At 43.9% G+C, this 21,352-nt stretch overlaps 1 protein-coding gene across 1 annotated transcript; it reads right to left on the bottom strand.

The window, feature by feature from the left end:
• Positions 1-45: 45 nt before the first annotated feature.
• On the bottom strand, positions 46-19,643 carry LOC109879810 (potassium channel subfamily K member 4). The gene is made up of 8 exons (XM_031789773.1): positions 19,272-19,643; positions 18,012-18,137; positions 8,968-9,251; positions 8,072-8,189; positions 7,617-7,777; positions 7,089-7,275; positions 6,773-6,909; positions 46-1,988 (listed from the first exon to the last, which is right to left on the bottom strand). Exons 3-8 carry the CDS (start codon positions 9,154-9,156, stop codon positions 978-980), a joined length of 1,803 nt encoding a protein of 600 aa, XP_031645633.1. The 5' UTR covers positions 9,157-9,251; positions 18,012-18,137; positions 19,272-19,643; the 3' UTR covers positions 46-977.
• Between the last annotated feature and the right edge of the window lie 1,709 nt (positions 19,644-21,352).

The following is a 21,352-nucleotide window of genomic DNA, read 5'->3' as shown; positions in this document are numbered from 1 at the left end:
CCGACTGGTGTTGTCACCAAACAGGCCAAAACTCTATCCCACCAAAACAGGCAAAAATGTCACATTTATTTTCAAACAGCTCTTGCACGAAAAGGGCATTATCATCATGTTAGTGTGGAAATATCTATACAACTTTTTGGGAAGTTTCTATTCAATTGCCCCTGCCTGCTGCACACAAAAACATACATCCCTAATCCAGTCAGTGAGGATTTACAGTTATTTAAGATGAAATGGTCAACCCTGTTACTTTATTTGGCACTTAAAGTCATTTTTTTATTTAACCTCTTGAAAATCATGTTTTTTATTAAGTTGAACTCTGTGCTTTTTATGACAGAAGGTTAAAATTATGTAAAGTAAAATGTTTTGCACCAAATGACACTTCCCAAAAGGGATTCCTGTTGTGGAACGGCCCTTATTCAACCAGAGCACTATATATCCCACATGCTGAAGGACACTGGGATATACAGAGAAATGGATGTCTGAAGCCAGATCTAACATGGTTATTCAAAAACGTCCTTTAGTCAGTGATTTAAAAACCATGGCTGAGGTTTGGGCTGAGCTCCAGTAGCGGACAGCACAGCAGGCTACACCTTCGCAGAGGAGATGTTGTACTACACTTACCAGCCAGGAGATGGTGCTATTTCTCAACCCAGTGAGTCTTACTTGACTGAGCTTAGACAGTTGATATATTCTATATCTGTGCTGCTGAATACATGCATTCGTTTTCATACAAATATATCTCAATGGCGACTATGGTCCTCAGTCAGTGAGATCTAGTATATTGTTGGCCTTTATCCCCAGTACATAATATAAGTACATCTGAGCTTTGAGGTCTGCTTCTCCTGTGAACACTAGTATTAAAGACCAGCCTTACTCTCCCCCTTCATGACCTGTGCCTGTCAGACTGTTCATCAGTCTCTGAGATGGGAGAGAGGGGGTTGGGTGGGGGGGTTGGAGGGGGACTGCATGTCACTGTGTCAGTCTCTGAGATGGGAAAGAGGGGGAGGTGTCGGGGGGTTGGAGGGGGGCTGCATGTCACTGTCCCTCTCCTTCAGGGTGCTCCGGTGGGGCAGCTGCCTCCTTATGCTCCTCCTGCGGGGCTTACGGGGGCGAGGACTGACAGCCCCCTCAACGGGCTGGTTCCTGTCACTCAACGTGTCCGACGACTCGTCAATGTAGGCCAAGTTCTCCCCGAAGAAATCTAGCATTTTGCAGCCTGTCGGGGTGGGCATGGGGAGCGGCATGGGTTTCACAGAGAATATGGGCGACATGGGGATGGGCTTGGTGGGGTTGTGGGACTTGGGGAGCTGCTGGAGAGGCACAGGGAACCGGATATCCTCCTGGAAAAATACCTGTCTGGATGCTCCCTGGCTTCCCCTCTCCCCAGTACAGAGAGACCCACTGGCGTCAAAACTGGCAAAAGTTATCCCCTGCCCTGGTGTACACATGTCAGAGGTGTGAGAGTCAGAGGAGGAGACTTCTGATCTGGAGTCAGACTCTGGAGACTCGGACAGTGACTTAGACTCAAACGCAGACTCCCCTTGCAGCATCATCATAGCAACAGGATCACGGACATAATCTAACTCCATCACAGAGCGCGCCGCAGGCATCGACAGCGACCTCGCCACCGTCCGGCCCAACGACCTGCCCTCTGACCTCGCACTGACTCTGGAATCCGCCCCTGGTCCTAACCTCGTCCCCTCATTCCTAACCTCGCCCCCCCCTAACCTCACAACCTCCAGACGGGTCATGGAGCGGGTGTGGGAGACCCACCTATTGGGCAGATGTCCGTTCTCCCCTATGACGCCCTGCCTGCCGTGGTGCCCCAGCGCCCCCCTGCGGACCCGCCGCCGGGTGCTGCGTTTCCAGCGGCGCCGCTGCAGCAGGAAGGGGTCGTTGAGGTCCAGAGGGTTGGGGATCCGGAAGTCCATGGACATATTCTGGATGTTCTGGGTCCAGTCTGTAGCATGGGCCCTCAACTCCTCCATCTGAGAGACAGGGGGAGACGGGAAAAGGGTGAGAGGCAAAGAGAGGCAAAGAGAGGGGTGAGAGGCAAAGAGAGGTGTGAGAGAGAGAGGCAAAGAGAGGTGTGAGAGAGAGAGGCAAAGAGAGGTGTGAGAGAGAGAGGCAAAGAGAGGTGTGAGAGAGAGAGGCAAAGAGAGGTGTGAGAGAGAGAGGCAAAGAGAGGTGTGAGAGAGAGAGGCAAAGAGAGGTGTGAGAGAGAGAGGCAAAGAGAGGTGTGAGAGAGAGAGGCAAAGAGAGGTGTGAGAGAGAGAGGCAAAGAGAGGTGTGAGAGAGAGAGGCAAAGAGAGGTGAGAGAGAGAGAGGCAAAGAGAGGTGAGAGAGAGAGGCAAAGAGAGGTGTGAGAGAGAGGCAAGAGAGGTGTGAGAGAGAGGCAAAGAGAGGTGTGAGAGAGAGAGGCAAAGAGAGGTGTGAGTGAGAGGCAAAGAGAGGTATGAGAGAGAGAGGCAAAGAGAGGTATGAGAGAGAGGCAAAGAGGTATGAGAGAGAGAGGCAAAGAGGTATGAGAGAGAGGCAAAGCGAGGTATGAGAGAGAGGCAAAGCGAGATATGAGAGAGAGGCAAAGCGAGGTATGAGAGAGAGGCAAAGCGAGGTATGAGAGAGAGGCAAAGCGAGGTATGAGAGAGAGGCAAAGCGAGGTATGAGAGAGAGGCAAAGCGAGGTATGAGAGAGAGGCAAAGCGAGGTATGAGAGAGAGGCAAAGCGAGGTATGAGAGAGAGGCAAAGCGAGGTATGAGAGAGGCAAAGAGGCAAAGAGTTGTGAGAGAGACAAAGGTGTGAGAGAGGTGTGTGAGAGGCAAAGAGAGGCAAAGAGATGTGTGAGAGAGACACAGCTGCATGTGAGCTCCCATGTTTTTCAGCATGTTTTTACTAAAAAGTAGATTTAGAGTTAGATAAACAGATTTTTTTGGCAGGGACATATACAGGATACTACCCTCCACAACAACCTTCACTCCAAATCAAAACTCCTAACCTACAACCTGGTTTTGGATGGAATTACCTGGAAGGATTCCTACTACCGAAGATGATTATTTCCAAGCTATACAGCAAATGCTCTGGAAAACAAACAGAAACCTGAAAACACCATCCAACCTGGAACTGAGGGTCATGTTTAGTCTGAAGCTACTTTTTATTTTCAAAAGCCAAGAAGAAAAATACATTACAATGATATATTTTACTTTATAAGGACTGAATGCTAAGTTAAGGCTACCAAGCTTGCTAGGACAGAACAGATACAACTTCAATTAGCACTGAGGTGTGAAGTGAGAGGTGTCAAAGGCCTTGAGCCCAACAATGGCAGGAGAGTCGCACAGCCTACCCACCCAAAGGCAGAGGCCTTAGAAGCCCCCTCCCGCTGCTCAGAGGTAATTACAATACAGTACCCTCCATACATAAAAAAATATAAGGCATGAAAAGAGTACAAAATGATGCTCCTTATGGAAAATCAAGAAACACTTTTTGCTGACTATTATAAAAATGGGAATATTAGCAACTTAATCTTCCACACAGAACATCCAGTGCTATATTAACACACTGCTCCTCTGTTAAGAAGGGGGGGGGGGGGTTAGCGATGGGTGGAAACTCAGGATATTAGACAATGAAGACTGAGTCAACCAATGTGAACTTTTACTGTTCCAGATTTGTACAGTAATGGTACAAACGTAATGGCAAACAATTTCAGCTAAACTTTCACATCAAAGAGATATCTTATCCTGCTGAGCTCTCTCTTGAGAAAGATACCCAGAGCGTGTCAGACCAGACCTCTTCATTATACAACCCCACAGATGAGCAACCCGTAAAGGTTGACAGGAAAGTCAACCTCCCAGCACAGAGTACTACTCCCTCGTTGAAGTTAAGGATAAATTCAACCAGCTGGAGGTAAGGCAGGTGGAGCTGGAACACACTCCAGTCAGTACAACAACAACAAAATAGTCCAGCTCAACACCTCCTCAACCAGACACGGGGAGCTGGAGGTGGAGAGAGACATCTGCACTCTGGACTGTGGTGAGACAACATGAACAGGAGAAAGAGCAGGAGCAGAACATAGCACTAGGAGAGGACCAGAATGTTGGAGGAGAGGGTGATGGCGTGTGAAAGAGAACAACCCATTAAAAGGAGGTGGCCACCCCAGCAGAGAAGACAGCAGAACAACCCATTAAAAGGAGGTGGCCACCCCAGCAGAGAAGACAGCAGAACAACCCATCTCATTCCCCGACAAAAGACTTGACACCACAGGAGAACAGTCAATCCCAGACACTGACCATAGCGTCGACATCACAGCAGGGCAGACAAATATAGAACCTCAAGCCCAGGGGATCCCCACCCACTCTGAGCACCCCCCGTCAGCCACACACACACACACACACACTGTACTCCTTATGGACTCAAACAGGAAATATATACAAGAAAATAAGCTTTTTCCGAAACAGTGCCTAAACTCTGGTGTCCAAACACCCAGCGCGCCATAGACCAACTAGAGACCTGAGAACACAGCAGGAAAGGGTGGCTACAGCACTCAAGGGAGTGATTAAAAAACGGATTATACTTTCCAACGCACAAGTAGCCATCTCCACCTTGCTACCACGAACGACTTCCACCCTGCTACCATACAGCAGGTAAACGTAAGTGTTTCCCGTGACTGTGCATCAAAACCAAATGTTTCCCTGCCCACCACTCCACCCTGGACTAGAACAGCCTTTATGACCAGGTCCACCTATACAAGGCAGCCCATCTTCGCCCTCAAACACAGCCCTAACCCTTCACACAGGAGCAACATATCAATCCACACTCCATGTACTACCTATATCCCCCACCAGAAAACACCATCATTTAATGAAGACATCTTCTCCATCCTGAAAGGGGAAATCAATCCTTTTCAGGCCCAGGAACATGTACTAGTCTGTGGCAACCCATTGTAAATGCCAGAACTGGACAAGCACCTGACACCCTCAGCACACAGGTGAACAAACACCAACGTGGAGGTGACAGCATTCCCTTCCCCATATGTCCCCTAGACACAACTACGACAACATAACCACCAAAAATGGCTCACAACTCCTGCAGCTCACTCTAGTCAGCCCACTGACAACCCTATCAGATCACAGCAAAAACACAGTCTACTTGAACAGAGCAACACTCAATCAGGAGGCATCAAAGCCAAAATAATCTAACCACTTCTGGGAAAATTGGAACACACGAAACAAACAACACGAAAAGTTATCTATCCAGAATGGAAATGTATGGATAAACCACTTCTCCAATCCTGTTGGCTCTATAACAAAGAACAAACAGCAAAAACATACACATGATCAAATACAGATCTTAGAATAATCGATTAAAGACCAGAACCCACTGGATTATCCAATGCCATTGAATGAACTACAGGACAAAATACAAACCCTCCAACCCAAAAAGGCTTGTGGTTTGATGGTATCCTAAATGAAATGATAAAATATACAGACAACAAATTCCAATTAACTATACTAACATCATTCTCATCACTCTCAGCTCTGGCATCTTCTCCAATATTTGGAACCAAGGACTGATCACCCCAAACCACAAAAGTGGAGACAAATTTTAAACCCCAATAACTACCGTGGGATACGCGTCAACAGCAACCTTGAGAAAATCCTCTGCATTATCATTAATAGCAGACTTGTGAAAGCAATGTACTGAGCAAATGTCAAATTGGCTTTTTACCAAATTACCAGACAGACCACGGATTCCTCCTGCACACGCTAATTGACAAACAAACAAACAAACCAACCAAAACAAAGACAAAGTCTTCTTGTGCTTTGTTGAATTCAAACAAGCTTTTGACTCAATACTTGAACCAGTTATAGAACCCAATAATTCACCAAATGGAACAAACACGAAATTGAGACTGCATGCAGAATTCTGCAAAAATATCCTTTGTTTACCAGAATTATACCGATACCCGCTAATGATCAAAATCCAGAAAAGTGACGTTAAATTCTACAACCACCTAAAAGGAAGCGATTCCCAAACCTTCCATAACAAAGCCATCACCTACAGAGAGATTAACCTGGAGAAGAGTCCCCTAAGCAAACTGGTCCTGGGGCTCAAGAGTGGTGCAGCGGTCTAAAGCACTGCATCTCAGTGCAAGAGGCATCACTACTAAATAAATATATTACAAAAATAAAATAAAAAGAGAAGACAGGCTATGTGCTCACTGCCCACAAAATGTGGTGGAAACTGTGCTGCACTTCCTACCCTCCTGCCAAATGTATGACCATATTAGAGACACATATTTCCCTCAGATTACACAGACACAAAGAATTCGAAAACAAATCTAATTTTAATAAACTCCCATATCTTTTGGGTAAAATACCACAGTGTGCAATCACAGCAGCAAGATTTGTGACCTTTTGCCAAACATCATTGTAAATACAACCTGAGAGAGAGAGAGAGAGAGAGAGAGAGAGAGAGAGAGAGAGAGAGAGAGAGAGAGAGAGAGAGAGAGAGAGAGAGAGAGAGAGGAGAGAGAGAGAGAGAGAGAGAGAGAGAGAGAGAGAGAGAGAGAGAGAGAGAGAGAGAGAGAGAGAGAGAGAGAGAGAGAGAGAGAGAGAGAGAGAGAGAGAGAGAGAGAGAGAGAGAGAGAGAGAGAGAGAGAGAGAGAGAGAGAGAGAGAGAGAGAATAAGTAAATATTGACAGTTAAAATCCAAAGTGCCCCCAGTAAATCCTTGTCCAGCCCTTCACTTGGTTTGTGTCCCACTCACTACCACTCACCTCAGCACGTGTTTTCTTGGACAGCACCCGCAGCCAGTTCCCGATCATGGTGAGTATGGAGGCAAAGTAAGCCAGGCCAAACACTATCCAGAGCCACACCAGGGGCTTAAACAGATCTCCGTCCCTCCGGTTAGCACCTAAGCACAGGGACATTTACGCATTGATGCATGCACGTGCACACACAAACAAAGGACCTTCGATAGGTACCCATGAAATATGATTTGTATCTTTCATAGCGTGTATCCTGAAAGGGATGTGTAGAGTATGTACTCTCCAGATTCTATACTGTCCAAAGTGTGTACAGTTCACTTCACACCTGCTACGTAGTCTCCAAAGCCAACCGTGGTGAGGGTGATGACCACAAAGTAGAGCGCCTCCAGAAAGGACCAGTCCTCCACTTCCTTAAACACCAGCGTTGGCACAGCGAGGAAGATCAGACAGCCAATCAGGATGGACAGAACAGCAGACATGATCCGTACATAGGTGGGACTGACCCGCCGCTTCTGAGAGAGGGGCAGAGAGTGAGAGGGACACAAAACAAGGGAAAGAGTGAGGTGGATGGAGAAGGTAAGATCTTCCTCAAGACTCTAATAATGTGCCTTTTCTTTGATAAACAGTAATACAAAAACATTTGCAAAGTTTCATTGGGAAGTAGCTAACAACTGATTGAATGTCAGATTCTATTCTACTTGTGTGTAAACATGTTTCAAGTGCTAGAGTCCAAGACGGCGGCCTCTTCTGTTTACAGCACAGTGACATCACTTAATAAGCAGCCCCTGAGATGGGCAAGTACAATGAGATGACATCCTAAAAATGAAGCAGCCCCGAGACAAGACAGTCTCACCAGGAAGAGCGTCTCCATCTTCCACACGGCCTTCCTCAGCCCCGTCCCCATGTGGTCCCCGACACCAGCCAGCAGGAAACCAAACATAGGGATCCCTACCAGGGCATAACACACGCAGAACAGCTGGCCCCATTTGGTCCTGGGAGAAAGGTTACCAAACCCTGAGGACAAAGGGAAACCATACACATTCACCTATATGTTAATCTATATCTTTTTTTTATTTTTATCAATTTCACCAGCAACCCACTGGGCACAGACGTCAATTCAACGTCTATTCTATGTTGGTTCAACGTATTTTCATTGAAACAACGTTGATTCAACCAGCGTGTGCTCTTGAGGTTTACTGTATTTTCCAAGATGGGATTATTTATTTTCTGTCAAATTCCAAATGCACATCTGGCTGATTAGGTTGTTACCAAAGGGTTTGCAGGAGGGAAAAATGAACAAAGGCTCACCAATGGTGGTGATGATGGTACCACAGAAGAAGAAGGCGCTGGCCAGGTCCCACCTGCTAGTGAAGTTGGTGGAGCTGTGTTTTACGTCCAGGCCTGCCTCCACCGCCTTCACCACACTCTGACAGTACAGAGACAGAACAGAGGTTGGCTTTATCTACATTTGCTCATTACCCGTCTTAGGCTGGGTCCATCTACACCTGCTCATTACCCGTCTTAGGCTGGGTCCATCTACACCTGCTCATTACCCGTCTTAGGCTGGGTCCATCTACACCTGCTCATTACCCGTCTTAGGCTGGGTCCATCTACACCTGCTCATTACCCGTCTTAGGCTGGGTCCATCTACACCTGCTCATTACCCGTCTTAGGCTGGGTCTACACCTGCTCATTACTCATCTTAGGCTGGGTCTACACCTGCTCATTACCCATCTTAGGCTGGGTCTACACCTGCTCATTACCCATCTTAGGCTGGGTCTACACCTGCTCATTACCCATCTTAGGCTGGGTCTACACCTGCTCATTACCCGTCTTAGGCTGGGTCTACACCTGCTCATTACCCGTCTTGGCTGGGTCTACATCTGGGGTGTGTTCTTTTTAGGATTTTAGTTTTTGATCAAAAAAGACTAAAATCACCAGGTAGTCTGCTAAGTATTCAACAAAAAAACAACTGACGTGATCGTGTAATGTAATTTTCAAAGCCCTTTTGGTGCTTAATTGACCAATTACCATCCGCGTCGACAAAAGTTATCCTGTTGCTGAATCTAATCTGTTGCCTACCCCTGGCTACACTTTCTCAGGTGGGGCTCTACACCGATCTTAGTCTGTTTAGATTCTTCTCAGATGTGTTTAAACTCATCTTCCCGGTCTGTGAAATGTGTGTGTGCTATGGTGTGGGTTACCTTTATGAGGTCGCTGAGGTTCTGTGCAGTGACACATGAGTGGTTTCCGAGGAAGTCACGTGTGGTGCAGAGCAGCTTCTCATGCTCCTTGCTCTCCATGGGGCTTTCCCAGTACCGGAACATCAACGCCCCCATCACCAGGTACAGCATGACCCCCGCCAGCAGGGCCAGCAGGGTGGGGCAGCGCATTGCCCCGAACTCACCCCCCACACCACAGGGGTCAGGGGTTAGGGTTCGCCAGAATCTGCTCTACGACCTCTTCCACAATACACACGGTGGCACAGCTAGACACACAGGCACCATTCTTAGAACTGTATGTGTGTATGGGCTTTTGCTATCATTGTGGGGACCAGAAGTCCCCACAAGGATAGTAAAACAAGGAACATTCAGACAAGTGGGGACATTTCGCCAGTCCCCACAAGGAAATAGGCTATTTTAGGGGTTGGGATTATGGTTAGAATTAGGGTTACGTTTAGGTAAAATAGGATTTTTAATGTGTGTTAGTGCTGAGCGATTAACCGAAATTACCAACATCCGTTCAATTATTTGAATTCCATTTCATCATTTTTTCCCCCCCTGCGAACTCGCTCGATATGCAGTTTCTGAAGAGATAAATTTGATCAAGCCTGAACTGTGTGATGTACACTGAACGAAAATATAAACACAACATGTAGTGTTGGTCACATGTTTCATGAACTGAAATAAAAGATACCAGAAATGTTCCATGTGCACAAAAAGGTTATTTATCTCAGATTATGTTCACATTCCTGTTAGTGAGCATTTCTCCTTTGCCAAGATAATCCATTCACTTGACAGGCATATCAAGAAGCTGTTTAAACAGCATGACCTTGTACTGGGGACAATAAAAAGGCCACTCAAATGTGCAGTTTTTTTCCCACAACACAATGCCAGAGAAGTCTCAAGTTGAGGGAGCGTGCAATTGGCATACTGACTGCAGGAATGTTCACCAGAGCCTTGCCAGAGAATTTAATGTTCATTTCTCTACCATAAACTGCCTCCAATGTCGTTTTAGAGAATTTGGCAGTACATCCAACCGGTCACACAACCACAGGCCACGTATAACCATGCCAGCCCAGGACCACCACATCCGACTTCTTCACCTGTGGGATCGTCCGAGACCAGCCAACTGGACAGCTGATGAAACTGTGGGTTTGCACAACAAAGAATTTCTGCATACACTGTCAGAAACAGTCTCAGGGAAGGTCATCTGTGTGCTCGTTGTCCTCACCAGGGTCTTGACCTGACTGCAGTTCGACGTCGGAACCGATTTCAGTGGGAAAATGCTCTCCTTCGATGGCCACTGCCATGCTGGGTAAGTGTTTTCTTCACGGAGGAATCTCAGTTTCAACTATACCGGACAGATGGTGTTGGCGAGTGGTGTGCTGATGTCAACGTTGTGAACAGAGTGCCCCATGGTGGCGATGGGGTTGCATTTTATCGATGGCAAATTGAATGCACAGAGATACCATGACGACATCCTGAGGCCTGTTGTTGTGCCATTCATCCGCTGTCATCACCTCATGTTTCAGCACGATAAAGCACAGCCCCATGTCGCAAGGATCTGTACACAATTCCTGGAAGCTGAAAATGTGTCGTGCTGCATGAGTCAAATGGTGGTCACACCAGATAGTGACTGGTTTTCTGATCCACGCTCCAATCACTACCATCATTGGGCTTGTATTTCTTATTTTATTCAGTGTTATTACAGCATTCAACCCACATTAATGGGTTAGTGCATTGATTGTAAACAAAATGTTTTTACAAAACCATGATTCTTTTATTAATAGTTTAAACAAAACCGAACAGACCTCAAAAAGCACTAATTGCTCAGCACTAACGTGTGTGTATATGATGATCCCTTTATGGAAATTAGATCGCAGCAACAACGTTGATAATGGGGATTATTTACATCAAGGAAACAGCACAGAGCTGGGTCGTTCTCTGGTCATTTTCGGAACATGAAAGTAAGTGTGAGACAAGATACGAAGCTCATCTCCAATAGGAATTGAATCACTTTTTGACAGCATCCCTTTTGATTTAAACAACCCTTTCCATACGTTTGCCCATGGAAGAACAGGGCAGAACAGGACGTTTTGGACTGGAATTCACAAACATTCAAGAGATAAAGGTGCTCAAAGTTGACCCATTTTGCATACCCTGCAACAAGTCTGCATTACTGGGAAAGATAAGCAGTTGAGTTTGATATAATTTAAACGCTTACTAACAGGGTTGTCAAACTACTTGATAATATCTTGGGGGGAAAAAAGTTGCATAAAAACAGTTATTTTCTTAATATTTGCATATGGTGTAGCTCAGACCCTACTCTATATTTGAGATTTTGGTGTCTGCCATCGGTTGAGCAGCAACCAGTCAGCCAAAGGTTGAGACATAACATGGTGAGTGTCATAGAAATTCATAGAATGGACCTTTCCCTTCAGACCACTGCAAATTAGCTGGTACACCATTGACATTGTTTAATTGTATTGACATTTTAACTTCTAATTATTGTAGATTTCAAAAGATACTGCACACAAAACCATGAAAATGAATAAGAGGCCAATATGCAAAACAAATAATGTACTTAATGTGATTCATGCTCAAAAGAAGACAAAAAGTGAAAGTGCAAAGACGTTTCAGCCTTGTCTTCATCAGTACATCATACGTTTCAGCCTTGTCTTCATCAGTACATCATACGTTTCAGCCTAGTCTTCATCAGTACATCATACGTTTCAGCCTTGTCTTCATCAGTACATCATACGTTTCAGCCTTGTCTTCATCAGTACATCATACGTTTCAGCCTAGTCTTCATCAGTACATCATACGTTTCAGCCTTGTCTTCATCAGTACATCATACGTTTCGGCCTTGTCTTCATCAGTACATCATATGTTTCGGCCTTGTCTTCATCAGTACATCATACGTTTCGGCCTTGTCTTCATCAGTACATCATACGTTTCGGCCTTGTCTTCATCAGTACATCATACATTTCAGCCTTGTCTTCATCAGTACATCATACGTTTCGGCCTTGTCTTCATCAGTACATCATACGTTTCGGCCTTGTCTTCATCAGTACATCATACGTTTCGGCCTTGTCTTCATCAGTACTGTACAAACAAATTAGGAAGACACGTACTTTAAGAGCCAATTTATGCTTGATCTGAAAATGTGATCGGAGACGCCGTATGCATGGTGTGACGCAATTGCGAAGCCTCTGGAGGCACACAGCCAAATTGAGCTCTGTACTACATCGCCATGCGCCTCAGGTTTTGTAACAATGTGGAGGGCTCCGTATAGCCCCGCATTGACATAATTGGTTGACGGGAGGTCCTGTATAAACACAAACTCACTTCCTTGAAAACTCCTTCACAACAGCCCTGCGCTGCTCGGCCAAGTATGAATGGCCCGACTTCTGCAGAGGCGATATCACCGTAAATGCTGCACGGCCAATGCAGACATCAGATTGACCATGAAGCGCCTTTGGGAAACATCTGCTGTGCTTAACAGGCGCAAGCAGCTAGTTGATTAGACTCTGGTGAATAGGGAGTCAATGCATATTATCAAGGAATATGTAGAAAAATATTTAAGAAATTTGTAATTCAAATGTCACATTTAATTGAAAATCGAAAACGATCTAGGCTGCGACAGATAGCCTTGCGGTTAGAGCGTTGGGCCAGTAACCGAAAGGTAGCAAGATCGAATCCCCGAACGGACAAGGTAATAACCCCCTGTTTCTAGGCCGTCATTGTAAATAAGTTGTTCTTAACTGACTTGCCTAGTTAAATAAAGGTTTTAAAAATATGTAGCAATATCAGAAGCGATAGATATGAAATACATATCTGCTAATATGATGAGGATGAAGCAGCTGTGCTTAACAAGGGAATTTCCTGTTTCCCTACACCGAGAGCGAACCAACCCCTTCCAAACCATGGGAGAACGTTTTTTCATTCAGGAACTAGTCTACCTCGAGGTGTGTGATGCCAATGAGGATCATCGTCGAGGATTCAGATCTAAGAGCACATTCTGCCCCCTTGTAAATAACGCAGCGATTGACACGCTTTGCAAGCTTGTGGCGAGAGATGTTGATAATGTGTTTGTTGGTAATGACAAGAAAATAGCTTCCAACTCTTGCAAAGACACAAAGAGACATGTTTTATTCCATCTAAAACAAATCCAAACCTTATCTTCAAGACCTGTGATAAGGGAGGTGGCTTGGCATGCATGAATATATCTGTCTATGATATAAATCCATAGACAATTTTCTGACAGACTCCTACTGCAAACTCAAAGGTGTATAAAACTGAGATGTACTTTTCTCAGCTGAGGCAGTTTACCTGACTGACAAGGAGCGGGGCTACCTCCTCAACAAGCAGCCCACCACAGCCGTTGTGTATATTTTCACCAAAAACGCACAATGATTACCAGAAGTTACCCCTGGACGTTTGACTGGGAGAAGTAATGACTAACCGAGTCTTTGTCTAATTTCCATATCAGACCTCTTTACTAAACTACCATCCTAATGAAGAGACACAGGAGACTTAAATTATCTGAACTATGATAGGCCTACCTTTCTTGTAACTATGGACAACTAGTTTGTACACCAACATTCCCCACAACATTGGACTGGAGGCTTTACGTTGCTCTTTAGACTCCATAGCTGGCTCTTCTACTCCAACCTAAATGGCTGAGTTGGTACAAAGAACTGTGTTATGTTTGGAGAGGCTTATCTGTAATCCCGAGGCACTTCGATGGGCCCCTGAGTATGCCAACACATACGGGCCTCATGATAAATGCCAATTGTAATCATTATTTTTCTGATAACACTGATCTACAAAACGCTGTATTTATGTTATCACACGAACATGCACCAAAAACGGAACTGGACTCGTTCCATTAGTATACATTTTATAGACAAATGATTTGACAATTCGTTCTACCGTCTGTCAAACCGAAAGCCTTCTTCACGCATCAAGTTAACATCTGACTAAGTAGGGGCTTGCCGTACAGCCAATTCTGATTCATCAGACGCTCACTCGCTGCACTCGAAATTAGGATTTTATTATTTAATAAAATTGTACTCGAATTTCCGTCAGGTTACCTCACAGAAAGTTTGGACTCTGCTCTCAATAAAGGCTATGGACAAACGTGACACATTACAAGGCAAACACAACAACAAAAAATAATTTTCTGTGGTGTGCTGTACCACACACTCATTACGGACCTGACATTAAAAATATTATTAGACAACACTGGCATGGATTGCAAACTGTGGGCTCAGATGCGTTTCATGATGTTCCCCTGTTCACTCACTCCACGTCCCGCTGCCTGGGACATGCTGGTTCGCGCAGACACTTGACGCATTGAACGTCTGGATGAAGCGGATGATTTCTTCCCCTGTCGCAATTGTGCGGCCTGTACAGGTATTCTACAGTGCAACAGTTTCAGATCTTTCGTCACAAATAAAGAATATACCAATATATTCCTTAACTGTGGATCAAGCAATGTAGTGTATCTATGCTCTTTCCCATGTGGCTTGCAAACACTGGCATTACCCGAAGAGAACTACGGTTACGCATCAACGAGCTCCGCAGTGCCATCCAAAGAAATGACCCGAAATCACCAGTGGCTAGATATTTCCTGAGGCTAATCATGCTGTGACTGATCTGTGCCGTCTCTCTCCCACGGCACTCTGAGCTTTTTAGCATACTTGAGTATTTCATATATATTGCTTCTGATAGTTATGTAGCCTAGACGTTTTATTTAGTCAATTGTGACGTTTTAATTGTTATTGTTTTATATACTTCTACATATTCCTTGCTAATAGGCATGGACTGCATATTCGCCAGTAGGCTATCTAATCAACTATTTGCTTGCGCCTGTTATGGACAGCAATCTTCCTAATTGAAGACGAGGCCGAAACATATGCTCCGTTTTATAGCACCTTTCCCTTTTTGTATTATTTTGAGCTTGTATTAAATTAAGTACATTATTTGTAATCTCTGTCTCATTGGCGTATTATTTTTCATGGTTATGAGTGCGAATACCTTTCGAACTCTACATACTTAATAATTATTACCACAACGATGGTCGCCGGTACACCTGCCGTATAATTTAAAACAGATCCAAGTCAACATACTGTGTGGACCTCCAACAATCTTTGCGGTACCATTTGAAAGTTAAATATACATTTAATTCCAATTAACAGCCAAAACACGACAAGCATTCTTTATTCAAGAGCAGCTTTGCTCAAACGATGGCGGTCACAACACAATGTCAGATGACGTAAAATAGGGTCTAAGCAACAACATATGCCGATGTGAAAAAAATCTGAAAATCTGACGTTTAAGGTAAAAAAAAGTTTTAAAAAGTTAGTACTTTTATTTATAAACAATTATAAAATAGTTTGACAAACTTGTTCGTAAACTTTTTGAATTATATTCTCAACTGTATATTTTCCAGTGAAGACCTGGATGTCTCACGGTATGCAAAAAAAAGGTCACATTTTAAATCAAATCTAATTTTATTTGTCACATAAGTCTAATACAACAGGTGTAGACTTTACCGTGAAATACTTATGAGCCCTTTTCCCAACAATGCAGAGTTAAAAAAGAAAACGGTAACACAAAGCCTGGTCACACAGCCTGGTAACACAGCCTGGTCACACAGCCTGGTCACACAGCCTGGTCACACAGCCTGGTAACACAAAGCCTGGTAACACAAAGCCTGGTCACACAAAGCCTGGTAACACACAGTCTGGTCACACAGCCTGGTCACACAGCCTGGTCACACAGCCTGGTCACACAGCCTGGTCACACAGCCTGGTCACACAGCCTGGTAACACACAGTCTCATAGACATAACATAGTAAATAAATCCGAGACTCAAATTAGCAAGAGGGTGCTTGGTCGGTGAATGGGTGGGCATATAATGAGGATGTCTAGCAACCCAAAGGTTGTGTGTTTGAATCTCATCATGGACAACTGTAGCATTTTAGCTAGTTAGCAACTTTTCATTTACATTTCTGCTACTTTAACTACTTAGCACGTTACCTAACCCTTTTTGCTAACCCTAACTCCGAACCTTAACCCTTAGCCTAGCTAACATTATAACAAGTTGGAATTCGTAACATACATTTTGCAAATTCGCAAACACATTGTACGTTTCACAAATTCATAACATGTCCATCCGTTTCTTATGATATCCACAAATTAATACATACCATACGAAACGGAACATATACTAAATGGAGAGTATCAGATTTACAGTGGGGCAAAAAAGTATTTAGTCAGCCACCAATTGTGCAAGTTCTCCCACTTAAAAAGATTAGAGAGGCCTGTAATTTTCATCATAGGTACACTTCAACTATGACAGACAAAATGAGAAAAAAAATCCAGAAAATCACATTGTAGGATTTTTAATGAATTGATTTGCAAATCATGGTGGAAAATAAGTATTTGGTCAATAACAAAAGTTTATCTCAATACTTTGTTATATACCCTTTGTTTGGCAATGACAGAGTTGACACTGTTGACAATGACACTGTTGCTGGTATTTTGGCACATTCCTCCATGCAGATCTCCTCTAGAGCAGTGGTGTTTTGGGGCTGTTGCTGGGCAACACGGACTTTCAACTCCCTCCAAAGATTTTCTATGGGGTTGAGATCTGGATCTTGAAATGCTTCTTACGAAGCCACTCCTTCGTTGCCCGGGCGGTGTATTTGGGATCATTGTCATGCTGAAAGACCCAGCCACGTTTCATCTTCAATGCCCTTGCTGATGGAATGAGGTTTTCACTCAAAATCTCACGATACATGGCCCCATTCATTCTTTCCTTTACACGGATCAGTCGTCCTGGTCCCTTTGCAGAAAAACAGCCCCAAAGCATGATGTTTCCACCCCCATGCTTCATAGTAGGTATGGTGTTCTTTGGATGCAACTCAGCATTCTTTGTCCTCCAAACACGACGAGTTGAGTTTTTAAACAAAAAAAGTTATATTTTGGTTTCATCTGATCATATGACATTCTCCCAATCTTCTTCTGGATCATCCAAATGCTCTCTAGCAAACTTCAGACGGGCCTGGACATGTACTGTCTTAAGCAGGGGAACACGTCTGGCACTGCAGGATTTGAGTCCCTGGCGGCGTAGTGTGTTACTGATGGTAGGCTTTGTTATTTTGGTCCCAGCTCTCTGCAGGTCAATCACTAGGCCCCCCCATGTGGTTCTGGGATTTTTGCTCACCGTTCTTGTGATCATTTTGACCCCACGGGATGAGATCTTGCGTGGAGCCCCAGATCGAGGGAGATTATCAGTGGTCTTGTATGTCTTCCATTTCCTAATAATTGCTCCCACAGTTGATTTCTTCAAACCAAGCTGCTTACCTATTGCAGATTCAGTCTTCCCAGCCTGGTGCAGGTCTACAATTGTGTTTCTAGTGTTCTTTGACAGCTCTTTGGTCTTGGCCATAGTGGAGTTTGGAGTGTGACTGTTTGAGGTTGTGGACAGGTGTCTTTTATACTGATAACAAGTTCAAACAGGTGCCATTAATACAGGTAACGAATGGAGGACAGAGGAGCCTATTAAAGAAGAAGTTACAGGTCTGTGAGAGCCAGAAATCTTGCTTGTTTGTAGGTGACCAAATACTTATTTTCCACCATAATTTGCAAATCAATTCATTAAAAATCCTACAATGTGATTTTCTGGATTTTTTCCCCCCTCATTTTGTCTGTCATAGTTGAAGTGTACCTATGATGAAAATTACAGGCCTCTCATCTTTTTAAGGTGGGAGAACTTGCACAATTGGTGGCTGACTAAATACCTTTTTGCCCCACTGTATGTACAGGATAATATGAAACGGTCAGACTAGGAGTACCATCCCCTGAATGTGTCGGCATTCAGGTCCAAAAAGTCATTTTCGGAGCACTTCTATAGTAGGCAAATATGTATGGAAGGTTTTACTCAAATCAAAAGTGGTGCAGTCAAAAAGTGAATTCAAATAGATATACCCATAGAGGAACGTATGACCTTACTACCGTTAAGACATTGTGCTCTAAGCCACCTCACTCGTCCACGTTTTATTCATCCTGAAGATCTGGTGATGGAGAGATCTCTCCTCGATCTCTCTCTCTCTCTCTCTCTCCTCTCTACCAGGCCCAGGGCTAAAAGGGGGAATAGTAGGAGGGTTCAGACCAGCGTCCACGTTAGGGCCAGTCATAATAACACATGGAGACACACACCAGACTACCCTGGATATCAGCTGGCTAAAGTTTAAACGATTAACCTCTGCCAACCTGCTAAACATACGTCTCGCTGTTAATCTAAGTATGTTTAGGGTGCTTATCTTTATTTAGTGTAACCGGTTTTCTTTAATTAAATGATATTCACCTCCCATCTACACAGGTTCTGTGTCATGAGAGTGCCGGTTCAAAGGCAGCCAATTGGGGAAGAGAACCAGAAGATGGCCATGGTGTTCCAAAGAACTTGTGTCAACGTTGTGATATTTCCCAGAGTTCTCTGTTAGCATTCTGATCTAATGGACTGCATTGGTTTGTATGGACGTTCTCGCCCTCTGCCTTGGCTGAAAATGGATTATTTGTTATCGTTGTCTAAACCGATCTTGACATATTTTGATATTTTTGTAAGACATGACTGACCTAACCCCAAAAAAGCAAACGTGTGTTTGATGTGTTGTGAAATATCCCAGCTCAAACAGTCTGACATATGTTGTAATAAATCATCATGTTTCCAAAATATTGCAATTAAAAACAAAAAGGAGTACCGAACTGCCAAGGAGAGATTTGGCTTTGGAACAAGTCTCCACCTAGCTCATAAGATTACTGCAGATATGGCCAAGTTTATATTTGTCTAACAATTCATTTTAAGATACATTGGTCATTAAATAAAATGTAATGTTATGAGTAATTTATATTGAGGGATTAAAGTTAAATCTAAGAATGTTTCCAACATTTCCCTCAGCATTTGATATTGCCCAAATCACTGACTGGAAGCTATGAAACAGTATTTGAGGAGAAAAACACAATCGAGCACGCAGTCAAGCAAGTAAGTAAATAATTAAATGAAACAATAATTCACAAAAACCGATACGGATGATCCCACCAGAACCAACACTTGAGAACAGAAAAACATTTTATCCATACAACGATGCTGGTTAGTTGTCCCTTGCAATCAACACAAACAAGTATATAAATATATTCAGACAGTACTGTATATGACTAAATGGTAAACAAACATCTGAACAAAGTATTTCCAAAGCAAGTAACTTTAAGTCCTACCTGATTTCAGGAGAAACTGAAGTACCGGTATGCTCTTCACGGTGTCAAGGCTCTTCTCACCATCAAACGCTCGGGTGAGTAGGAGTGTGTACGTCCACATGCTCAAAGAGTAGAAGAGTGTGTGTGTCGACTGAGTAAGAGTGTGTGTCCAGTGGTGGGAAGGTGTTTCCCCATGCTCAGGACTCTACAGCACTGTGATGGAGGAGATTCTAGGAGGAGTGTGTGTGTGCATGTGTATCTTAGGGCCGGGAGTTTTGGGGCACTTTTTAAGCACTGTGGTCTGACACCAGCCTCTCCAAAGCTCGCTGTGGAGTCAGCCAAGCAAGCAGCACTGTGCTTTAACCAGTATTTCCAGCATTGTCCATTAGTTGCTGCAGGTAGGAAATTCTAGGAAATATTCTGTAATTGACACAAGCTGTCTCCAATCAATTAATCCATGTCTGGTTGTGTGTGTGTTTAGCAGAGGGAATTGCCTAATCCAGGGGAGGCGTAGCTCTGCGAATCTTAATCGCACAAAACCTATTATTTGGCAAGGAATACTACTTGTAGATGAGTGATTCTACACCTCAATTTGCTCAAGCCTCTCCAACAGACTCAGAAGTTGTAGCTAAAAATAGGTCATATAGTGGCAAGAAAAAGTATGTGAACCCTTTGGAATTACCTGGATTTCTGCATAGATTTGACATAACATTTGATCTGATGTTCATCTAAGTCACAACAATAGACAAACACAGTGTGCTTAAACGAATAACACCCAAATTATTGTATTTTCTTCTCTATATTGAATACATCATTTAAATATTCACAGTTTAGGTTGGGAAAGTATGTGAACCCCTAGGCTAATGACTTCTCCAAAAGATAATTGGAGTCAGGAGTCAGCTAACCCGGAGTCCAATCAATGAGATGAGATTGGAGATGTTGGTTAGAGCTGCCTTGCCCTATAAGAAACACTTGCCCTCATTCACATTTTGAGTTTGCTATTCACAAGAAGCATTGCCTCAAACATAAAAAGATCTCAGAAGATCTAAGACTTTTTGACTTGCATAAAGCTGGAAAGGGTTACAAAAGTATCTCTAAAAGCCTTGATGTTCATCGGTCGATGGTAAGACAAATTGTCTATAAATGGAGAAAGTTCAGCACTGTTGCTACTCTCCCTAGGAGTGGCCGTACTGCAAAGATGACTGCAAGAGCACAGCGCAGAATGCTCAATGAGGTTAAGAAGAATCCTAGAGTGTCAGCTAAAGACTTACAGAAATTTCTGGAAGATGCTAACATCTCTGCTGATGAGCCTACAATATGTAAAACACGAAACAATCATGGTGTTCATGGGAGAACACCATGGAAGAAGCCACTGCTGTCCAAAAAACCCCATTGCTGCACGTCTGAAGTTCACAAAAGAGCACCTGGATATTCCACAGCACTACTGGCAAAATATTCTGTGGACAGATGAAACTAAAGGTGTGTTGTTTGGAAGGAAAACACAACACTATGTGTGGAGGAAAAAAGGCACAGCACACCAACATCAAAACCTCATCCCAACTGTAAAGTATGGTGGAGGGAGCATCATGGTTTGGGGCTGCTTTGAGCCTCAGGGCCTGGACAGCTTGCTATCATCGACGGAAAAATGAATTCCCAAGTTTATCAAGACATTTTGCAGGAGAATGTAAGGCTGTCCGCCAATTGAAGCTCAACAGAAGTTAGGTGAGATGCAACAGGACACCAGCCCATTAGACAGAAGTAAATCAACAGAATGGCTTGAACAGAAGACAATACACCTTCTGGGGTGGCCCAGTCAGTCCTGATCACCACCTGATCGAGATGCTGTGGCATGACCTCAAGAAAGCGAGTCACATCAGACACCAATAATATTGTGGAACTGAAAGTTTTGTAAAGAGGAATGGTCCAACATTCCTCCTGACCATTGGTCTGATCCACAACTACAGAAAACATTTGTTTGAGGTTATTGCTGCCAAAGGAGGGTAAACCTGTTATTAAATCCAAGGGTTCGCGTACTTATTTCAACCTGGACTGTGAATGTTTACACTGTGTTCAATAAAGACATGAAACAATTGTTTGTTATT

The sequence above is a fragment of the Oncorhynchus kisutch genome, linkage group LG15 (assembly GCF_002021735.2).
Source record: "Oncorhynchus kisutch isolate 150728-3 linkage group LG15, Okis_V2, whole genome shotgun sequence".
Lineage (NCBI taxonomy): Eukaryota > Metazoa > Chordata > Actinopteri > Salmoniformes > Salmonidae > Oncorhynchus > Oncorhynchus kisutch.
Note: the sequence above shows the minus strand (reverse complement) of the source record. Positions and strands in the feature narration are given on the sequence as shown.